Here is a 20,949-nt window from a genome sequence, read left to right as displayed (position 1 = left end):
CACACACACACACACACACACACACACACACACACATTTATATAAAGAACGCACCAGACTTTAAATGAGGTTCATTTAGAATTCGAAAGCATTTGCTATAACCTGTAGAATGGTTTAAGGGCTGTCTGTTAAGCAAGGATTCTTTTTTTTGTTCCACTTTTCTGAAGTTTGTGTTCACTGAACCCACATGAAGTATTGGTAGATGGTGATGCCCAATTTGGATGGCACTACGCTTAACTTCCTGGCTTTAGGACATACCTGTTTGGGGGCCCAGTATATCAATTAACAAGACATGATTTATTTCTTCAAAAGGGCATCCCTCACACTCCCCTGGACGGCAGGGGCATCAGGTCTAATGCCTTCAGTGTGCTGTTGTAATTAGAAAGATGACTGTTCAGTCAGGGATGCTGAGTTTTGCACAAAGTTCTAAACATTCTGGCAAAGGGAAGTCCCCTCATTGAATATGCATCTTAACTGTGCCTTTTAAATGGGATCAGAGTCGACAGTGTCAGCGCCATCTTCCTCGTGGAAGACACCTTCCGATCAGATGAAGGGGAAGACCCAAGGGAAGGGTGCACGTGACACTCAGCACACTTTACTCTTTGGAGAGAGGCCCAGGGCCAGGGGCTGGGGACAGCAGAGGCAGTGAGCAGAGGGAGGCCTACCACATACTTATTTTGTACTGGCATTATTCACGACATCAAAAGCACCATGCGCCTGACCTATGCTGGTCCTTTAACCCTGATGATTCTAAAGCTTGCTGGGTTCCCCCACCTCAGGCCATCCAGGTCTGGCTTTTTTCCTTTCTGATGTGCATGCTGCACTGTCCACCATAGGGAAGAAGTTGGGAGGAAAGAGGCAGGAAAGGGAGGAGGGGAAGAAAGGACAACTGGGTGTGTAGCCTTGAAGATTTGAGTCTGAGGCAAACCAAGCAGCGACACATTTACATTGCTACATTTGCTACCCAAAGCTACCTTTGCAGGCCCCCAGGGAGAAGGCTGATCTTCTGCAATGGACGATTTGGTAAGTACGCCACGGTTTTCAGTGTATTAGCAGAATCATCTCCATTTTTTTTTTTTTTTTTGTCACTAGCTTAGCTTTGCTCCAACGGATGCCCTTCTGTCTTAAGACAGACCAACGAGGGAGTGTGGATGGTCTGCCAAGAACTGTAGGATGGCTGAAGCTGAAGCAGAAGCAGGGAACTCTAGCCAAAAAAATGCTGTTAATCACTTTACACAGCAAACCAAAGTAAAGTAAAAATAGAATGAAATGGTCTTCACAGCCAGGAAGGCAGAGACACATTAAAATGTTTTGGCTATTGAAAAATAAAACCAGAGGTATAATACAAGTCTGTGTGTGTGTGTGTGTGTGTGTGTGTGTGTGTGTGTGTGTGTGTGTGTGTGTGTGTGTGTGTGTTCAACTGCTATTCTGGACACAAAGTCAGTTCGCTCCATCGCACTGGAGACAGCCCTCAAAGCTGTCACAGGAGCCTGACCACCCTGAGGAACAGGGCCTCGCCATGCCCTCCTACCCCAGGCAGAGGGTTCCCTAAAGGATGCTCTTCTGTAGGATTTCCAAGAACTTTTGGGCTGGCTACTTCCTTAGGATATTTGAAGCCAAGGGGAAAATGTTTCAGCCGAGGTGAGCTGGGCGGGGATGGATCCTACAGAGGAGAGAGGATCTTGTTTTCTTGTCTCTGTTGGGCAGTTCCCGTCCAGTTCGTCAGCATACTACATTTTGGGGAAACGGCTCCCATGTGGGTGACAAGTAGCCACACATTTGTACCTAAAACTGAGCCGTGGGAAAAGGTGTTTCCTCTAGGCAATAGGGTCTCTGTCCCTCCTCCTCTGCTTCAAGTCATTCTTAGCCAGGTTGAACCCAGAGACCGGATGGGAATTCTTGCCCATCAGGCAATGCCCCTGAAGACTCAGGGCTGGAAGGCAAGCAAGGCCTGCTTGTTGGCAGGCTCTCCAGGGCCCAGTGGAATAAAAATGGTTAAGCTTTCTCCTCCCTTTAATCAGTCCTGTGCTCTCTGCCAAAACCACACGCCACATCCTCTGGCCCAGCTCGTTTGAAGAAACACGAAAAGGACTTTGAACTGCCGGGCCTGGCATTTGAACCCCAGTCCTTTCATCTCTTCCCCTGCTATGTGGCAGACAACACGCACTGCATTTGCTCATTAATTCTGCTGACCAAGGAACATGCCTGGGGAAAGTCTCTAAAGTGTAGGCTAGACTTCATGCTCTCACTGGATGCCTGGTGAGTGAGCCAAGAGAGGTCTGGGGAATTGCTTTCCTGTAGACCTCTAGGGAGGACTGCTGGTCCTCCAGGAGGGCACAGGTCCTTACCACCTCCCTGGCTAAGTTTACATCAGTCCTGTGGGTGTATGGCTGCTGCTGTGGCTTGCCTGATCTCTCCAGCGAGCCTACTGTTCATTCATCCCTACGCTGGCTTATCCCAGACAAACTGTGATGCTCTATGCATTTCTCTCTAGGAAAACTGACAGGTCATTTAAAAAAGAAATTCTGTACATATACAATAAAAAGAGGCCCAGGTTCAATTCAAACTTCAGATTGAGTCAAGTCTTATACACCTAATATAAGGATATTAAGAATCCAACTTCCACCTTCAGAAAACATAAAACTATTTTAAAGAGAAACATTATTTTTTTATCAAGATCACATGGAATCTTGGGAGAAAAAAATCACACAAATATCCCTTCTTTTCATATATGAGGACTTACGCAAGTGCCAGTGAGGACAGAATTCTCTTCAAATAACCAGATTCAAACCTTAGAGTAGAAGGAAGAGTCCTGAGAAAGCCGGCCTCCATCTAAGGAGAGGCTTACATCCTGGGCTGACAATGGATATGGCTGGAAAGCCCTGGAGGCACGATGTTTTGCTTGTATGCTAAGCTTCTAAATAGCTTCAAGGGTGGAATTTAGAGGAAAGTCAGGTTTTCTAGGGCAATGGCTCTCCAATGTCAGAAAGGGTCAAGCAGGCTTCCTCAAAGAGCTTTGATGACAATGCCTGGTCTCATTCCCCTGGCCTACAAGTTTCTGTGTCACTGGGTCCTGATATTGTCAGGATAGAGACTGATGTCTGTCATCACTGCTTTTGGTTATTGTCCATTTTCTGTCCTGACATCCGTCATCTGAGGTCCATGTCCCATGTGCTCCAGGCTCATGTAGTACTACTAAAAACCACTCACTGTTACCCAGAACTGTGACATTCCTTACCTGTCCTGTCTCTAGGAACAGTGGTATAGAAGCCCTCCATCATGGGCTGGTGAGTGGTCGCACTTTGTGTTTAATCATGCACATCATAAATGAATGATATTGGCCATATACTCTGCCTATGTCATCTCATCTCAGGGACACTTCAGAGGCAAGGGCAGGGGAGTGTCTTTCCGTTTACCTCTATACTTCTGCCAACAAATTAGGCCAGATCCTCTATTGCAGTCACCCTCAACCTTTCAGTGAGAGGCTGGAGACAGATGTATGATTTACTCCTGGTGCACATAAGATGAAACCTATCACATCTCTCTAATTTTCTTTTCTGGCAGTGGTGGTGACTGTGGGTCTTCCTGGGTCCATTAGACAATATCCCTTCCCTCGTACAAGCTATCTTTCCTTGGTGCCTCCAGTCTGACTGAGCCTGTAAACGCTAAAAAAGAACTCACATGTGACTCTAGGAGACAAAGCACACAAGACAGCCTTCCTTAACCCAGGGAGTAAAGGAAGTAAGTACCCTTGCTTGGTACCAAGTATGGTGCCCATCTTGATGCGAGGTTGGGTGAACTCTATTGGGAAAAAAAATGTTTAATTTTCCAGCGGTGGCTCGGGGGTTAGAAAGCTTCTTTAGGGATTAAACAACTCCCAAGGAGGAAGTACATGGACTGGAACCAAAATTCATCTGTAATTCAGCATCAGCGCCACACTCTGGAAAGGGGCTTTTATGGGAACCGGCAAATATTCCTGCATAATGGCCTCAGATCTGCATACGGAGAAACAACTGGAGCAATTTAAATCACTGCCTTCCCAAGGAGGAGTTTAACGTTCTATTAATAAAATGTAGTCACTCAAAAGATGAAAGTTTAGTGTAACTCAAATAAAAGTGAATTATGTGGCCATTTCCCTGAACTTATTCCCCATGTAAGATTCGGTGCTCGTGCTGATGCCTCCTGGGGACTGGGCGGTTACTGGCATTACCTGATTCATCGACTCTCATTTTTTTAGTTGGGCTGTCACAGTTCTCATCATCAGACATTTCCATCTCCTCCTCACGGCGGATGCCCATGAGCTGCTCGCTTTGAGCGTTCCGGAGCTCCTGAAAGCACAGGATACACGAACATCAGAAACGTGCCGGTTCCTCCTCATGCTGTCTCCCCATGGTCTCTGGTCCATTATGACTCACATATCAACAGTTAGAGCTCAAAGCTTCCACCTAAGACCCCCCAAGATCTAGGATAAGGTCGAGAGGGGAATGAGTCTTGGGAGAAATCCTTCCTCGCCAATGACTGTAAATGGTAACTTAGTTAATCTCGGTGTAGTTTACTGACTTAAAGCGGGGGCAGGGGGGTAACAGTGTCTGCCTCTAGCAGGGCTGCAGAAAGGTTATGGAGAAACAGCTGTCCTACAATGGGCACACAGAAGTGACATCAATTAGTAATGATGTGAGCAGTGGTGTTTTAAGGAGGCAACTTTTAGCATCGGCCTTACTGTAACTTAAGAACACTACTCATACCTATTTTCTAAACTTGCTGACTGGAACATTGGGGTACTAATGGTTTGGGGAATGAGATAAGTGAACACATGTAAAAGACTTGAGTGTATAGATGTGTGGCATGCATGTGTATGTGTGTATGCCTGTGTTTGCGTGTCCAGACACTGAGGTTGTGTCTTCCTCTATTCTCCACCTTAAACTTTTGAACCAGGCAGGGTCTCTCCTTGAACTCAGAGTTCACTGGATTGGTTATACTATGTAACCAGAAAGTCCTGGAAACCTGTTTATACTTCTCTGGGTCTGGATCAGAAATGCATGCCAATTTATTTATTACTTGTTATTATTTATTATTTATACAAGGGATCTGAACTTATGTCCTCATGTTTGCTTACAGACTGACCATTTCTTAGGCCCTGCATGTAAAAGACTCTTGCTCTCATGCTAAGTCCAATGTTGAGCTGCTAGTTATATAACTATATATGATTCATCCAAACCTTCATGCAATTCATATATCTGTGAACGGCAAAAGATGTTGAATCAATAACTACAGAGAGGCCCATTACCATGTTCACAGGGCTATGGTTCTGTGGGAGTGATGGCTTACACATGATGTTTATGACCATGACATGATGTTTTCTGAGGGTTTGCTATGTCCAGTGACTAGGGCAGTGTCTTCAATCAAGTCAGGAAATTATATTTGGCCATAATAGTATTCAGAAAATCCATTGTAAAAGGAACTGAATTATACATAAAATCTTTACTGATGTTCCTAGAAGGAAACATTGCAGCTGTTTACATTTGTAATTGGCTATATCACTCGTTTATGCCCAGCTCTGTATTACTGAATTGTGAGGCCTTAAGACATTCTGTTCTCTAGCTTGTGCTGTTCTCAAAAAGACCTAGAACAGAGAAAGGCCTCGACTGTTCTCTTTTCTCTTTTTAAAGGCCTCTAATTAAAAACCCAATGCTTATGATAAAAGTCAATGGTTCCAGCAGTTCAGTAGGGGCGTAGTTACCACCATTTGACAGACGTGCACTTGCCACCCTGACTTGGGAAGACTTCCTTAGCTCACGGCAGGATGGGAAGGACTCCTCATTGTTACCAGACTCAGGGAAATTGCCCTTGTGGAATACAGGGAAACAAGAGGGCAGACAGCCATAGGACAGCCCTGGGACAATAAACAACACCTCCCTTTGTCACCATGCCACCTAGAAGAAGGGGGGGGGTCATTATGTCTTAAATAAGGCTACTGGGTTTTGGAGGGAGATATCATGTATGATTAGCAGGGAATTTTCTGGGTGTTCCACAGCCAATTTTCTATTGATAAAGAGCCGATTCGCAGAGGTGACTGGAAAACACTGAAACAAGGAGAAATCAGGTGGGAAGAGTAAACAGGGCTGAAAGGGCGGTGGTTTCCTTCTGCACTTAATGACAACCTGTGATGTGACAGTTGTTTTGTGGGGAAGGTTGCGGGAAGGGAAAGTATTGGAGGGAGGGGAATCTGGGGTGTTTGCACGGGGTGCCTGTGGTTGTCAGTAAATCACTAGCACACTCTAATAAATCTGTAGAGGTGTTGCAGGTAATTAACAGATGCTGTACATGGGAATGCGGGAAAAATCAAGCCAATTAGCAAGCTTAGATGCAACTGAGAAATCATGCACAATGTTAAATTACAACTGGTATTTAATCAATTAAGCAACATGTAGGAGAAAAGCATTAAAAGGCAATTTACAATTCTCTTTTCTAGAAGATAAGGTGGGGTGGGAGGAGGGACTTTGGTGAGCGACACTCCACCCCTTTGGAGTCTCCATCCTATCCCTCAGGACCACAAAAGCAAGCAGGATTCCTCAGACCCAGGCAGGGAGCCTGGCATGCCCTACTGCAAATAGCACCGGATGTGATATAGGGCAAGCTGGGAAATGGAGTGGGACCAGGTGGGAATCAAGTGTCTGATGTCTGCTGGCACCTGTGGACACCAGCGGACAGTGGCCTTTCTGTGCTCAAGTGTTTTCAGTGTCCTGTTGCTTGCTGGGTGTCTGCTAAAATTTCGTTTAGTTGTGTTTTATTTTATTATATGCATTTGAAAGGAATCCAAAGTTTCACCATTCCAAAATCTGAATCGTCATTGACTTATAGAGTTCATGAACTTCATGTTGAGTTTTCATAGGGAGGGAAGCAGAGGCCTCCTTTCTTTCCCCACTCTTGATAATCAACGTTGACTTGGGTCTCATTTCAGAGTCAGGGAGAACATCACCTTTGTTTGGGAGCCCTTGAGAAGTTAAAGAGAAGTCCTACCTCCTCCTTACAGTCCTTGAAAGAGGAAGAGAGCTCTATGCGTCACCAGACACCTTCCTAAAAGCAACGCCCTTACCGACAACTGCATTAGTGTTTTCAGAACCCCATCACTCAGCATTTGCCATAATAACAGTAACAATAAAGAATCTTTTTAGTATTCATGTGGATATTACATGTAGTGCCACTGGTATTCAATAGTAATTTAGCATTAGTTAATGGGCACTTAAAATGCTACCCGGATGATTGATGGCATAGGACTTTGTGGCTCCTCGAACTCTTCATCCAACACTTAATTTACAAGTGTGAGCTAAAACCATTGCATAAATAAACCTTACCTTCTAGAACTTTGTGATTTTTGAAAGAGGGGAGTGTCTTTTAGAGGACTTTAATCTTAACATGCTAGACGTGAAGAGGCATCCGCATGAGCAACATTCTCATTTAACAAAAAGAGAGAAGAAAAAGGAAGCAAAGGAAGACGGGTACTTACTTTCACATTACAGGTTCAAAGCGTACACTACGGGTGGAGTCAAAAATAACAGCTGGATGACCAATGACTAATGGCACGGTGTGCTCTGTCGAGGTGGCGAGCACAGTCAACTTGTGGCCTCTGTCCTGGGTGGTGGATACTCACACTTCACACATGCATTGATGCTGTGAACTCAGCTAGCATGGACACTGGCCCCCCACCATGAGATTTGCTATGGGGAGACATGTGACAGAACCCCTTGGCTAGCCCCAGTGGACTAGGCATGGCTAATGACAAGAAGATATAGAAAGGAAGGCGTACTTGCCATTTCAAGCCCAAAGAGCCAACTGTCATCACCACATTAATTGTTAAAGAAAAACTCAGTACTCAGTGATTCGTTTTCTAATTGGCTTATATATGTATATACATTTTAGTCTTGTTGTAGGTAGAGCATTTTAGTTTGTTTCTGAGCAAGCTCTTTACTATGAGAGAGAAAGATTCTCTTCTCCTTTGGAGAGGAGGGAAAAGGATGTTCTAAGAGTGAAGCCAGCTGCTTTTCTGGACAAGAAATGAAGTGGAGCTGGATGTGGAGGGGACAATGACACAGGACGATGGCAGAAGGACTGGCCACTGTGACACCACCATTAACGGCTACAGCCACACTATTCTCTGCCAATCCAGCTGCGTGACGGTGGTTAGAAAGTAACAGTAAAATCACCAACCTCAGAGTGCTTTCGCCAAATGTCTATGTTCTTGCGCTGAGCTTTCGAGAAATGGTCCCAAGCTTTTTGTCTGGTAGAAGCGTTGAAAACGGCCACAATCTGCTCAACTTTGGTGAACAAGGAAGTCAAACAAGACAAGTAATTTATGTTGTGATCACTCTAGGGAAGCAAAGCAAAGACACTAGGAGTCTATGGATGATGTCACGATAGAAACAACATCATCAATATCCATCCAATTTGTGCCTTTTTTTTTTTTGTACTTACATTTTAGCAAGGTTGGGGATGTCTCCCTTCAAGTCTGTCTCCATAACTTTAGGTTAAAACAGATTCTATAGATGACTGGGGAAAGGGTCCTGGGCATTTACCTCCAACCACCCTTTAGCTTTTGTTTGTAAATGCAATATGGCAGATTAATATGGACCTAGATCTATAGCTCTATAGGCCCTGACACTGTCATACAAATGAAGGTATTTGTAAAGCTGTACCTGGCTTCAAAGTAAAATCAGAGTGGAGTGACTGAAGCCCAAGAACCAAGTCTGTATTGATTTTCTTTTGCTGCCATCTCAGGGGCTTAAGAACAACCCACTCAAGACGCGACTGGGTCCGGGGTCTGAACTGAGGCCATGAGTAGTTAGGTTATGGCTTCCTTAGGCTCAGGAGGCATTTCCCTACCTCCCTGATCTTTCTTCTTTAGGGACTGAAGCGAGTCTTGCTGCCTGCCCACTGGCTGGTAACAGGAGCCACCCATTCCTTGTGAAGACAGACCTAAGTTTGTCAGAGCAACAGCTCTAGCCTGCCGGCCTGATGTTAGTACCACATGAGGCTCTCTATTTTTTATTGAGTTCATCCCCTATCTTCTACTGTACCACAGTCACTTTCATAATCCTCCCCTCATGGCTCTCACACCATTTGAGGTTTTAATTCTATTACCTTGATGTCATTGATCAATTCTGTGACCTCCAGGCACAGTACCATTTGGGTGGTAAATGTTGAAGGACTGTGGAAATTCACAATATAGAGAAAGGGATGGAGTCGTGTTGGTTGTTAGGTATGGTGCCAACCAACTTCAGACTCAGTCTTGTTCAACAGTTCTTGATCTGGTAAGCACCGGATTATAAAGACTAGTGCTTTGAATTAGTCACATGGCCAAACCTGAACTTCAAAACATTGAGTTCAATTCTTATGGCTGCTAACACTGTCTCCCACAATTTTTTCCTAAATGATTCCAGGAGCTCTGTTGTGGAAGAGAATTCCAATTCTCTTTCAGATCTTCTAATGTTCAAAAAAAGTCATGATAGCACGGCCCCCAAAGAAGAGTGATATGCAATTATTAGCACATAAGTATTAGCATACAAAATGAACATGTACACGATGTGCTAGAGCAGTAGTTCTCCACTTGGGGGGTCCCAACCCCACTGGGGGTTGAACAACCCTTTCACAGAGATCACCTAAGACCATCTGGAAAACACAGATATTTATGAAATGATTTGTAACATCAGTCAACATTAGAGTTATGAAGTAGCAATGAAAATAATGTTATGGCTGGGGGTCACCACAACATGAGGATCTACGTTAAAGGGTCACAGGGTTAGGAAGGTTGAGAACCACAGTGCCAGAAGGAAGTGAAGCACGTTTCATTCCTCACATCAGTGAGAACATATTCTATAATGCTAGTAAATACTTCTTGGCCTTGGTCTTTAGGTATTTACACATGGAACATCTGTGTTTGCTATTTTGTACCTGAGAAGAACCTCAATTGTAAACTTCCTTACTTAGAAAACCCCACCCCCACAATATACTAAGAATCTGTTTCACTTAATTAGAGCCTTTTCCACAGGTGTGGCTTACTTTCTCCCTAAGCTTCTGAGGCTTCCCTTCTCTGCCTCACTGAAGGAATAAAGTTTCAGATTAGTCACCTTGGGCTGCCATAACTACTCAAGGGTGTGGCCGCTCAGGTTTTCTGCTGATGATTCTTCAGGCTAAAATCACAAGTTATTTTGATGGCCCCTTGCAGGGTCATCCTGGAAAAGCCAGTGGTCAGCTCAGTTAAAGCCGATGGGTAGGGCTGGTGACGAGGCTCCATGGCTTAGACAGCAAACCTCTTTGGCATTGCTTAGAAGAGGAAAAGCAGTGGGGGCCAGGGTGAACATTTGTGTGGGGATAATCAAAGCTCTGCTGTCTACTGGAGAAGACTCTTACCGAGGAGGTCTGGAGTAAAGAGTACATGATATCTACTCCTAAATGGAGAAGGGAATGAAGGGAAGAGCTCCACTAACAAACAAGGAAGAGTACAGAGGGAAGACAGAGGCCAGAGCCTGGCTCACTACAGTAGAGGTTAAGAGTGAAAACATCTATTCAGGGATGTTTGCTCATTGAAGGGATGTGTCTCAGTTAGAGGACTTTGACTACTTTATTTGAGGTCATAAAGTAAACTCATTCATTCATTCAACAAACACCTGGGGATCTGGTCAAATAGATCTAGATCACTAGAAATCTACACGTTGGATATTATTCATGTTTGGATGAGATCTAATCTTGGAGATGAAAAAGAAACAAAGGCAGATAGTCACTCTGCACAGGAGAAGCATGTTGGACCACTTTTCTGAAAACAGAGTACAGAGTGGCTAAGTTGGGATCTGGGAATAAGGGATCCTGCCAGGCAGAAGGTGACATTTTGCCAGGCCTTAGTTGGTGACTCACTGCTTGTTCATCAAAGGAGTCAGGGTGGCTCTTTGGAAGGCTGGGGCTGTGGGAGGGCTTTACATGGAAGTAACTGGAAGGGAGGGGCTAAGACCACGGGAGAAGACATGCAGGAGACCACCATGTGTTAATCCCGGCTGTGTAGTCAGGGGACACGTGCCAGCTTCAGTGTGGAAGACTTGGAGAAGGCGTGTGTTGGAGCAGAAGCTCTGAATGGAAAGTGGAATGAGCAGCCCTCTGACAGGAAGCAGCTAGGGGGTGACTTGCTAAGAGATGTGGGGAGGCAGGAGGGAGGCCGGGATGACTCAAGCTTGGGAAGAGCATCAGAGAACAGGCACAGATGGAGGTCTGAGCAAAATGTCAGGGAACTGGCTCTGAGACACCCTGAGCATGAGGATGTGATGACGGCCACCCCGTGGAGCTGAACTATAAATTAAGGCTCAGAAAAGCATCAGACCTCTAAAGAGATGCCTCAGATTCTCAGGGTGTTATCTCAATCTCTTGTAGAGGTCTCTTCAACAGAATGATTACTTAAAAGGAAAACTAGATGGGATTTAATGATATCCTTTTCTTTTTTTTTTTTTTTTTTTGGTTCTTTTTTTCGGAGCTGGGGACCGAACCCAGGGCCTTGCGATTCCTAGGTAAGCGCTCTACCACTGAGCTAAATCCCCAGCCCCAATGATATCCTTTTCTTATGACATTTTTATACTTCCTACCTCATTGCCCCCCCATTACACACACACACACACACACACACACACACACACACACACACACACACACACACACACACACAACACCACTCAGGAAAGTAAATATGGTACAACTCAATTTAGTTTTGAATCATATTCTCACAGCATTTACGTTGCAGTTCCAGACGTTTGCCTTGCAAGTCAAAGTGTGCTGGCTTGTGGAGGAGCTGGAGTGAGCATGAATCCATTCTTAGGGGAGAGCCACTTCAAAGACAAAGTCCCAGTGAATGTGGCACAAAAGGCGCCTGGCTTTAAAACCACCAATCAGGATGGAGTAGTCATGATGTCACTGACAGACCAGATGCGGTCCACTGACTCTGTGGAGGACTCGAGAAGCCTGTGATGAACATTGTGCTGTTTCCCTGGCATCGTTCCCATTGTTCACTCTATGTGCAGTGTAGCCACACATAATTACTACCTAAAGGACTAAAGGGGACCCACAGCTTCCCTTCTCAGAGAAAGGCATACAGAGGGAGTAGGATGCCTGGTCCTTATTCAAAGCAGCAGCTCGCAGACAGTTGTGCTGGGGAACACATTCAGATGACCACGCTATACGATGCCTTCACCGCCTTGGCAGTCTGCAAGGCAAGAAGGATGCTGGGATTCTGTATCAGAGAAGAAACGTAAGTCCTGCACCAAAAATGGAGTGCTACCGATTTAAATGATTAGTATTTAAAAAAGCAAAAACCATTGCCATGATAATTTGGAGTCATCTATACAGCTTTCAATCAGAAAATGTAGACTCGCCAGGCCCACTGTACATCTCTTGCCTATGACGTCCTTTGTGTCCTATGGGTTGAGGCTGTGACAAAAAGTCCAAGCGACCAACTCTTTAGAAGCTTGCAGGGATGTCATCTTCAAGAGGCCCCGTCCTAGAGTGTCTACTATGCCCAGCAGGCTTAAACAAGCATGAGAAAGGGCCATGTAGACTTCATGACTCTCTCAATTATCCTTAGTGACTCTAAATCCTTACTTGTGACTATCCCTTAGGCTAGGCATGTACACACGTGCAGACACATTCAGACACACGACATGCACACGGACATATGGGTACTTTATGTTGGGACACTGCTGGACCCAACACACTGCAAGTGGTGAAAAAGGTATGCCATGGTTTGGGAATTCGTTTGTGGTGCCTGAACCTGGCTGGGCTCAGTAGAAGCCTCCTGCCGTCAGGTCCTTCTAGAGCAGCCTGTGGGCCTACCTGGGGCTTGCTGTTCTATCTGCAGGTCTCAGATCTGGACCTATCTTCATGTCTGCTTCACTCAGTGCCTCTTGGGATTCCTCTGGTTCCACTCTGTGTCCCGTGGGGTCTGGCTGGGTATAGGAGCCCATAGCCAGTGTCTTGACCATCTAGCATCCTCAATGCAAGGGATTTCCCAGCACCAGGGCAGAGGTGCTAGATAGAGATAATGTAGCCCCTGGGCCTCCTCAGCAGGAGCAGAGCGTGGCCAAGAACATTCCAACACTTTCTTATGAACTGTGAAGAGACGCATTTGTCTTTAGCCTTCCAGAGGAAGAGGATCTTAGAACAGGACAACTGTAGATGCAGGTAACATCCAGTGCAGATCGCAGATTCTGGGACTATATATGATCTTTGAATTTTTAGCATGGGGCAAAGAAGCATTGGAAGCAATGAGATACGCAGACAGGCACCTCAGGAGAACATAGTCCTTTCTCCTTCGTGCTCTTCCCCACAGCCCCAGTACTTCCAATATCCCGTGTTCCAGCTACACGGGTGTGAAAAGGACCTAAATCCATTTAGAGCCCCAAATGTCTGGAGCAACTGATTACATTCTCCCCAGCAGCGGGCTCTCCTACATAAGCTCCTCAGACAAATCTTGCAAGCCTAAGTTTTGTTTTCAATGCTATCAGGCTCATGATAGAGCTTTAACCCTATAGGGATCAGAAGAATCCTCCCACCCCCTTTTTGTGCTTTTTGAGGGATAACATATTTCCAAATCCCCCGTGAATAGCTCGGAAGGGATTTTCAAAGGCATATATCAAATGAAATAGTTGACCTCCCTCCCCTAGCCTGTTACTGAGTCTTTAAATACTAAAAGCTGGGGGCGGGGCCTCCTTCACATGAAGGAGGGACCAGAGATGAGAACCAGACTTTAGATGGAGCTGTGGGGCTGATGTGCATTGAGCATGGCTGGGAGACTTGCCATGGAGACAGAGAGAGAGAGAGAGAGAGAGAGAGAGAGAGAGAGAGAGAGAGAGAGAGAGAGAGAGAGAGAGAGAATATGAACTATCAGTGATTGCAGTCTTAGAACTAACACACAGTGGTAGAACAAATGACCAAAGGCAGTAAGCACTGGCCCCTGTGGAGGTGGCTGGCCACATCAGATGCTAAACCATTAACTCCTGCATGGTCCCATGCCTGAAAGGGGCTGCCTGGAGGGCAGTCAAGGAAGCAGAATAGCAGTGCTTGAAAGAGGCCTGAACTGAACTTACAGGTTGAGGAGGAACCAGGCAGTTAGGAGCTGATTCAAAAGAACATCATGTGACACTGAATTCATTATGGACCTGCTAAACCTGAGTCCCAAAATGCCAGCTTCAAACTTGAAAAAAAGTGTTTTAAGAGAAGAGGACTTTGCTTTTTGTGGATTTTTTCAGGTAAGCTAGAAATGGTCAAACTGCTTGAATAAACAAATACAAGGACACCAGGCAGACAATGACATAAATATCTAGTTTGTAGAAATCCTAGTCCATTAGGGTGAACTGCGGATCTGCGTGCATAGAGTGAAGTTCTGAGTGCAAGTGTGCTGTCCACACAAGTGTGCTGTCCACACAAGTGTGCTGTCCACACAAGTGTGGCCTCAGCATCATGGGAGCAGCAAGGCCTTCTCTGAGTGAGGACGGAGAGATGAGGAAGGTTTCTTTCGGAATGAGAGACAATGCTGGGTGCATCAGCATATACCTACCACAGCTTTCTCCCCGCTTCAGATTGCTCCCCTAAGGAGCCTCTCCTACTGAGAGTAGCTAAACCTGCCTCCTTGGTCAGCTGTGTGGAAACAGGGGATGGCTCCTTGCTTATCAGTATGCGACCACTGCCTTCTCTTCTGTGGTGTGCACTACCTCCACTTCCCCATTCAGCTGCACATGTCCGCCGAGCCTCGCAGACACTGGGCCTTCTCCATCAGAGAGCCTAGCCCGAGGCGTTCCAGATTCTCTCTCTGTCTCTGTGCTTGTCCTTTCTTCATTCCCTTCAATCCAGTTAGGTCAATCCCCGGGGCTGTGTGATGATGCAGCACCCTTGCTAATGCGTGTCCAAATGTTCCTGGTCCAAACGCACCGAAAGAAATAGGCGTGTGGTCATTACTGCAGTGGTTCCTTCCAATGCCCAGCTTCCAAGGCTTTATAAATCCGACAGGTGTCCGGACTAGATCTCCACTACTGACTCGACAAAAGTAATATAAGTACACAACACAAAGGAAACAAAATGAGAAGCGAAGACTACCCTCGGAGCCCAGGCCCCTTCACCAGCTTCTCTCTTTAACAACGAAGGGCGTTGACAGATCCTGGCACAGCCGGGCAGGCGTGCACACAGTGTGCACGTGTGACTCCTTCTATGCTGCGCGTTTTGTACACTGTTCCAGCACCTTGCTTTGTTTCACTTAATCCACATCTTAGAAACTGCTCATATGTCCACCCTTAGTAAGGCTAGAACAAGGGTGCTTAGACATGGCCTCTGACATCCTTCTATAAGCATCTTTATTAAAAGTTCCTGTCAGTGGCTAGGAAAAAGGAGTATCTGAATTATTAATATTGAGGGACAATGTTAAATTGTTTTCCAATGTATGCCCCTGAAATGTTTGGTTTGGTGGGTTGGTTTGGGTTAATCTCCCTCCACCTGGCCATAGCTATGGGAAGTTTCAGGAAGGGATCCACAAGAGGCCAGATGATATTAGGTTTAGTTTTTCCTGACTGATGGAAGAAATCTGTCACGTATCAAGCAGGTCTCCATTCCAGCTATACTGACATGTGAAGTTTCCTTTGTAAACCAAAACAAGTCCAGGGTTGGGAAACTGGCCCCTTTCTCAGTAGCCGGGGTATACAGTGGAGAATGGTCTCTAGAAGGGAGAGGGCAAAGCTAAATTCCGAGAGTCTGTTTGTCCTTGTAACCCTCAAATAGTGATTCAGTTTTCTTCTGGGCCTCCACTGGCTCCAAATGATTCTGAGAGAATTATTTAGTGGCATCAGGCTAGCTCCAGTACTTAACATATGCTAGGAGATTAAAAAGCTATAGTTTGCAATATCAGTAACTGGGGTATGGGGTTCCTGATGGTTGGCGCTATCTAGGTGGCTCTGGTGCATGGTATCCGTACTTACCCACATAGGCCAAAGTCTTTGAACTCCGAGTTATTTAATGTGCCAACACTGTACTGGATACTCGGGGTAAGAAAGAGCCAAAGACCTGGCCAGCTCTTCACTAGCTTCAGACAAGGGAGGAGACAGTCATGGGTGAGTAGGTGAGTTACTAAATGAGAAAGACTGCAAAGATTTCCAAGGCATGGTGCCAAGGGAGTCTGGAAAGGGCTCAGGTAACCATGAATGGGTTATGACTTGAAGGCAAGTACAATTTTCCAGATGAAGAGGCCAAACCTTAGGGTTGTGACCATGCAGGAAGCCGTTTGTCTCTCTACAAAACATTACTGAGGAAACTGAACCACAGGGCAGAAGAACGGAAGTGTCTGGATGAAGGGTCCCTACTTCCTTTGTCCCTACTTAGCTAGCTTCTGCTTCTCTCAGTTTTAAAGTCCTGAGCCCCCCAGCTTTGGCTGAAATCTATTGTTTTTAATGTTGAAACAGTAAGTTTTTTAATGTAGAACAGTAAGTCTCAGCAGGAATCTGATACAGGGCTTTTTGTATGTTCTGAGATAGGGACATTCCCTCCTACAGGGAAGCTCCTTAAGCAAAAAGGTAAACAACTCAAACTAACATCAGGAAGTCCCTGAAACTGAACAGATTCACTAGGCCTCTGCCTGCTCTAGGAAACAATAAAAGTTAAGAGTCCCTCTCAGAGAGGTCAAACAGCAAAAAAGCCTCAGAAATGCCTGGAGTGAAAACTACCTAGCTGCCTAGAAGAGGTTGGACCAACCAAAGCACCGGAGAGGACATTTTCCAATCTGTTGAGTTGCCTGCAGGCTGTGCAGTGTGCTCCAGGTTACCAGCTGTATGAGCTGCCCTCCATGTTGGAGGGGCTTTGCCTATGCAGCTATCTTTGAGCTATTACCACTTCTGTAACTCTTTACCCATAATGTAATAAAGCCCCGGTATATCTTATGGTTCCCCAAGGTGGTACTTTGGTCTGTGATGAGTTTCCTATCTGGAGTAAGCAGACTTCCTCCAAGAAAAGTTTTGTCACACAACAGGGTTGAGGGATGACTATTAGGCTGTGACACTGACAATGGTTATAGGAAAGACAGGGCTAGAGAACCTGGGCTAACCAACTCTTTATACTTTGGATCGCTGGCTGTGTCTGGACCCAGCCTTTGTTTGGACTTCTCAGCTACAAGGCAAAGAGCACTGCACTAGGCCAGTGGTTCTCAGCCTTCCCAATGCTGTGACCTCGACCTTCCTAATGCTCTGACTCTTCAACACAGAGTCTTTAATCTCATGCTGTGATCCCCCAACCATAAAATTATTTCTGAATTAGAAAATTCATAACTGTAATTTTGCAATGGTTATGAGTCATAATGTAAATATCTGATATGCAGGATATCTGATATGCTACTCCTGTGAAAGGGTTGTTTGATTCGAAAAGGGGTCGAGACCCACAGGTTGAGAACCACTGCACTAGGCACTACTAAGTCCGTTCTCTAGTGCTGGGTGTCTCTGGGCCATGGGTCAGCAACTCTGCTGCATGGGTCCTTGTGTGCTCTGTTTGTGTCTGGGAAGAAATCCACTGACATTTCAGCTCTGCCCACACTCCTCCTGGGATGACTTCTTCCTTTGGCAGAACAGGGCGAAGACACTCTCTGCCTCCAGAACACACCGTCTCTGCCGCCGCGTGATTTGTTCTCACTTAGAATGCTTTCCTTTTAAACTGAGTTTTGTGAAAAATCTTCTGAGTGGATTCTGTCCGCTAACCCACCACTCCCCTGCCCCTCCCTCCTGCATTTCATAGAAGCCTTTCCTTTTGCAAGGCACCCGAGAGTTTTAGTGCTAGATACAGCTGTGTCTTTTCTGAGGTAACTCGTTAGTGGTCATGGTGCACACTGATCTTGAAATGGAGCCTTCCACAGCTCTTGTTTGTTCTACAGGGTAAGGCTTAAATTCTCTCTCACATATTTTGGCATGACTAAAATGTTCTTTTTAAACATAGAATTGTATTTTTGGTTAAACTGAAAGGAAAGATGCTAAAAAGGGTCCATTCAGTTGTGGCAAGCATTTAGTGTCCTCTGTCAGTTTTGGTACTATGAAAAATAGAATATTTGGTGTTTATTCTTCATTTGGAGCCTTTATACAATATTATTTTCTTTGGATATTTATTCCTGAGACCAAAGAATGTGTTGTCTTGTCTTTTTCCTTTCTTTTCCTTTCTTTTCCTTTCCTTCTCTTCTCTTCTCTTCTCTCTCATGGAAATAATATTTTGAGCATTTACTGTCTTAGTAAATAATAACTATCAACATGATATTGAGGAGAAAAAGAGAAGCTGTCAAGTCCAAGTCCCTAAAAGGCATCACAGAGATTTTTTTTTTACCCCCTTCTCTTGGATGAGCTATGGCAATGACTTCTACAGGCGTGGGAAAACATTTTAACACTTCATAAAATTCTTTTTCGACAGCAGGGGACATGGGAACCAGATTTCCCTCGGTGGAAATAAAGAACATTTAGCTGAGATGCTCCTGAGAAGTGAATGGCTTCAGAGGAAGCCTCTCAGGCAGAAGAAATGTGGAGGAAGACACCAGTCCGCCTTTATGAGGGGGCGGGGGTGGGGTGCACGGAGGTCAGAAACCCTCGTATTTCATTCCAGCACTTAGCATATGACCTGGCACTTAGCAAGGCTCTAGTAAATATTTGTGGGATGATTTTAATCATTCATTCCAACAGCAGAGGCTTTTACGATTTCAGCGGAGAAGACAGATGAGGGCGTGATGGGAGGGGGGTGTCAGAGCATTGCAGAGCCGCCTGTGACAATAACTCTGACTAGCTCTGGCACCTGCAGGGCTCTGGGCATGTGTTCTCACAGTGGAAATGTGGCTCCCGATACCCACAGCAGCTCCAGAGGCGGCCGCCAAAGTGAGGCATCTCATACCTGCAGGGACGACTAGCTTCTCCTCTGTTCTCTCATCGCCTGAGGTGAACTGGACATCGCGTGGGTCCCGCCCACCCTCTTGCTTTTAGGTATCCAGAAACACTCAAGGATCTAAGTTGTCCGCACAGCAGGCAAGGACTATGGAGCTATCATGGCACCTCGGGGGATTATCTGGGCAAACCATTTCATCACAGAAAGGAGGACACAGAGATTCAAGGGCTTAGAAGACTTTCCTGAGGGGATATGGCTAATTACTGCTTGAGCTGAGATTAGAGCCAGAATCTCTTCAAACCTAGTCCAAAGCATCTGCGTCATTTGCTGTTTTGAAGACTGAAGATGAGGCTAGTGCCACTTCCCCTCGTGTAATCGGACAAAGTCAGACCGCATGATGGTTGTAGCTGTTATGGTCTCTACAATAAGAGTAATAAGAATAAGGTAATCCTGCTATCTCATCGCGTACTCTATGTTCTATGTTCTAGTTTAAACAGAATCCGTATTAGTGTTATGTCCCTTGAGATCACAGTACTACATACACACACATGAACACATACAGACACGCGTGCACGCATGTTCGCACATGCCCGCCTCCTGACTAGGAAACCTTTAGAATGTGTGAAGTTATACTTTCCAGCCCAATTTCCAGCTCCAGTTTTGCTTCCCTCTGTGCCTGGTAAATGGCGGATATTTCTAGTTGGGACTTGTGTGTGCTTTTTACAAACACTGCCAAGCTCGGGAGTGCTGCGGTGACTTAAGAAAACGGAACAGTGCACATGGCTTGGGTCTCTGGCGTAAAACATCTCTGGAGGAACACAAATAGACCTGATGCACATAGAACAACTAACGGTTGTCAAGGACTCGGGAGAGAGTAATGCAATGGGTGCTGACACACTGGACAGGCTTCAGGGAGGAAGCCTGATTGGCAGTGAGGTTTGAATCTGGCACAGAGAGAAGTCTTTCAGGCCAGGGAATAGTGGAATGATGTGTAGGTGGGGTATGCATGCAAGTTTTGGACCACAAAGCCATGTCTCTGTGTGCTACGCTACCACTGACCCTCTGAATCTCTTCCTGTAAATTCAAGTTTGCAGTTTTAATGGTACCCTCCTCTGAGTATTTTCCATTCTTCTTAAAACAAACAGACGAACAAACCAACCAACCAGACATTGGTGCTAGAAAGCAACAAAAACAAACTATCCAGATGGCCAAGGGTCAGAGAGAGGGAAGGGCAGTTAGGAGCACGGTCCTTAGCCTTCACTCAGACATCACGGCTTTTAATTCTCACTCACACTATGTTTATGCATCTTTCTGTATTTAGTATTAATAAGCCCTTTTCTATTGCTGAATATAGCCCTCCTCCTTGACATGTGTAAGGCAAAGCTTGGATGAGAACAAAGCCTACTGGACTCATTAAGAAGCGGTTTCCAGAACATGAGCAAACGTTGGCGGAAGAACACACCCGCAAAGTTGAAGGTAACTGATGGGGTTGGAAATGTATGAGAAGTCAAGAACATTCCTGATGTCCTTCTTCTAGCTGGCTGGCTGGCAACAGAACTAGCTCTTTAAATGCTTGCTCTGGTCATGAAGACAAGCAAATAAACCAATGAGAAAACTATACATTTTGTCCAGCTTTGTGGAATCCCCATATGGAGTTTCTTTTGTCCTACACATAGAGCTTGGCTATTTCTAGCAACATCAACACAGAAACAGACCATGGCTTAAACTTTGCCACATTCCTGGAGTCTACTGAAAGTTGTCGCTAGGTAACATGACATCCTAACATGTCTCTCCTAACATGACATCAGGCCTGCTGTACTTGCTGTAATAAGTTAGCTTGTCAGTCGTCTGCTTCCATTATATCTCAGAACGATTCCCCAACATTCTTGGCTGCTTTCTGTATGGGCTGCAGTGGGGTACTATGAAGAAAGGCACTGGGGACCTTGTACATGGGGGAGCATGGTACTTGTGATGGTTTGTATATTCTGAGCCCAGTGAGTGGCAGTATTAGAAGGTAAGGCCCTGTTGGAGTAG

At 45.5% G+C, this 20,949-nt stretch overlaps 1 protein-coding gene and 1 long non-coding RNA gene across 11 annotated transcripts in view; one reads left to right on the top strand and one right to left on the bottom strand.

Moving 5' to 3' along the window:
* Positions 1 to 20,949, bottom strand: part of Enox1 (ecto-NOX disulfide-thiol exchanger 1) — a 564,401-nt gene that overhangs the window by 100,104 nt on the left and 443,348 nt on the right. For 9 of the 10 annotated variants that reach the window (XM_039094030.2, XM_039094033.2, XM_063274306.1 and 6 more), the window contains 2 exons: positions 8,209 to 8,315; positions 4,211 to 4,328 (listed from right to left, as the gene is read on the bottom strand). In XM_039094030.2, the coding sequence (XP_038949958.1) occupies positions 4,211 to 4,328; positions 8,209 to 8,315 (225 nt within the window). Of the gene's footprint in view, positions 1 to 4,210; positions 4,329 to 8,208; positions 8,316 to 20,949 lie in introns of those variants that run through there. The other variant, XM_039094034.2, reaches the window with a different exon arrangement.
* LOC120097117 (uncharacterized) lies at positions 18,849 to 20,533 on the top strand. The gene is made up of 2 exons (XR_005494371.2): positions 18,849 to 19,359; positions 20,270 to 20,533. It is a non-coding gene; the product is annotated as an uncharacterized LOC120097117 (long non-coding RNA).

Source organism: Rattus norvegicus, chromosome 15, assembly GCF_036323735.1.
Source record: "Rattus norvegicus strain BN/NHsdMcwi chromosome 15, GRCr8, whole genome shotgun sequence".
Lineage (NCBI taxonomy): Eukaryota > Metazoa > Chordata > Mammalia > Rodentia > Muridae > Rattus > Rattus norvegicus.
The sequence above is the reverse complement of the archived record's forward strand: the minus strand, read 5'-3'. Positions and strand labels throughout refer to the sequence as shown.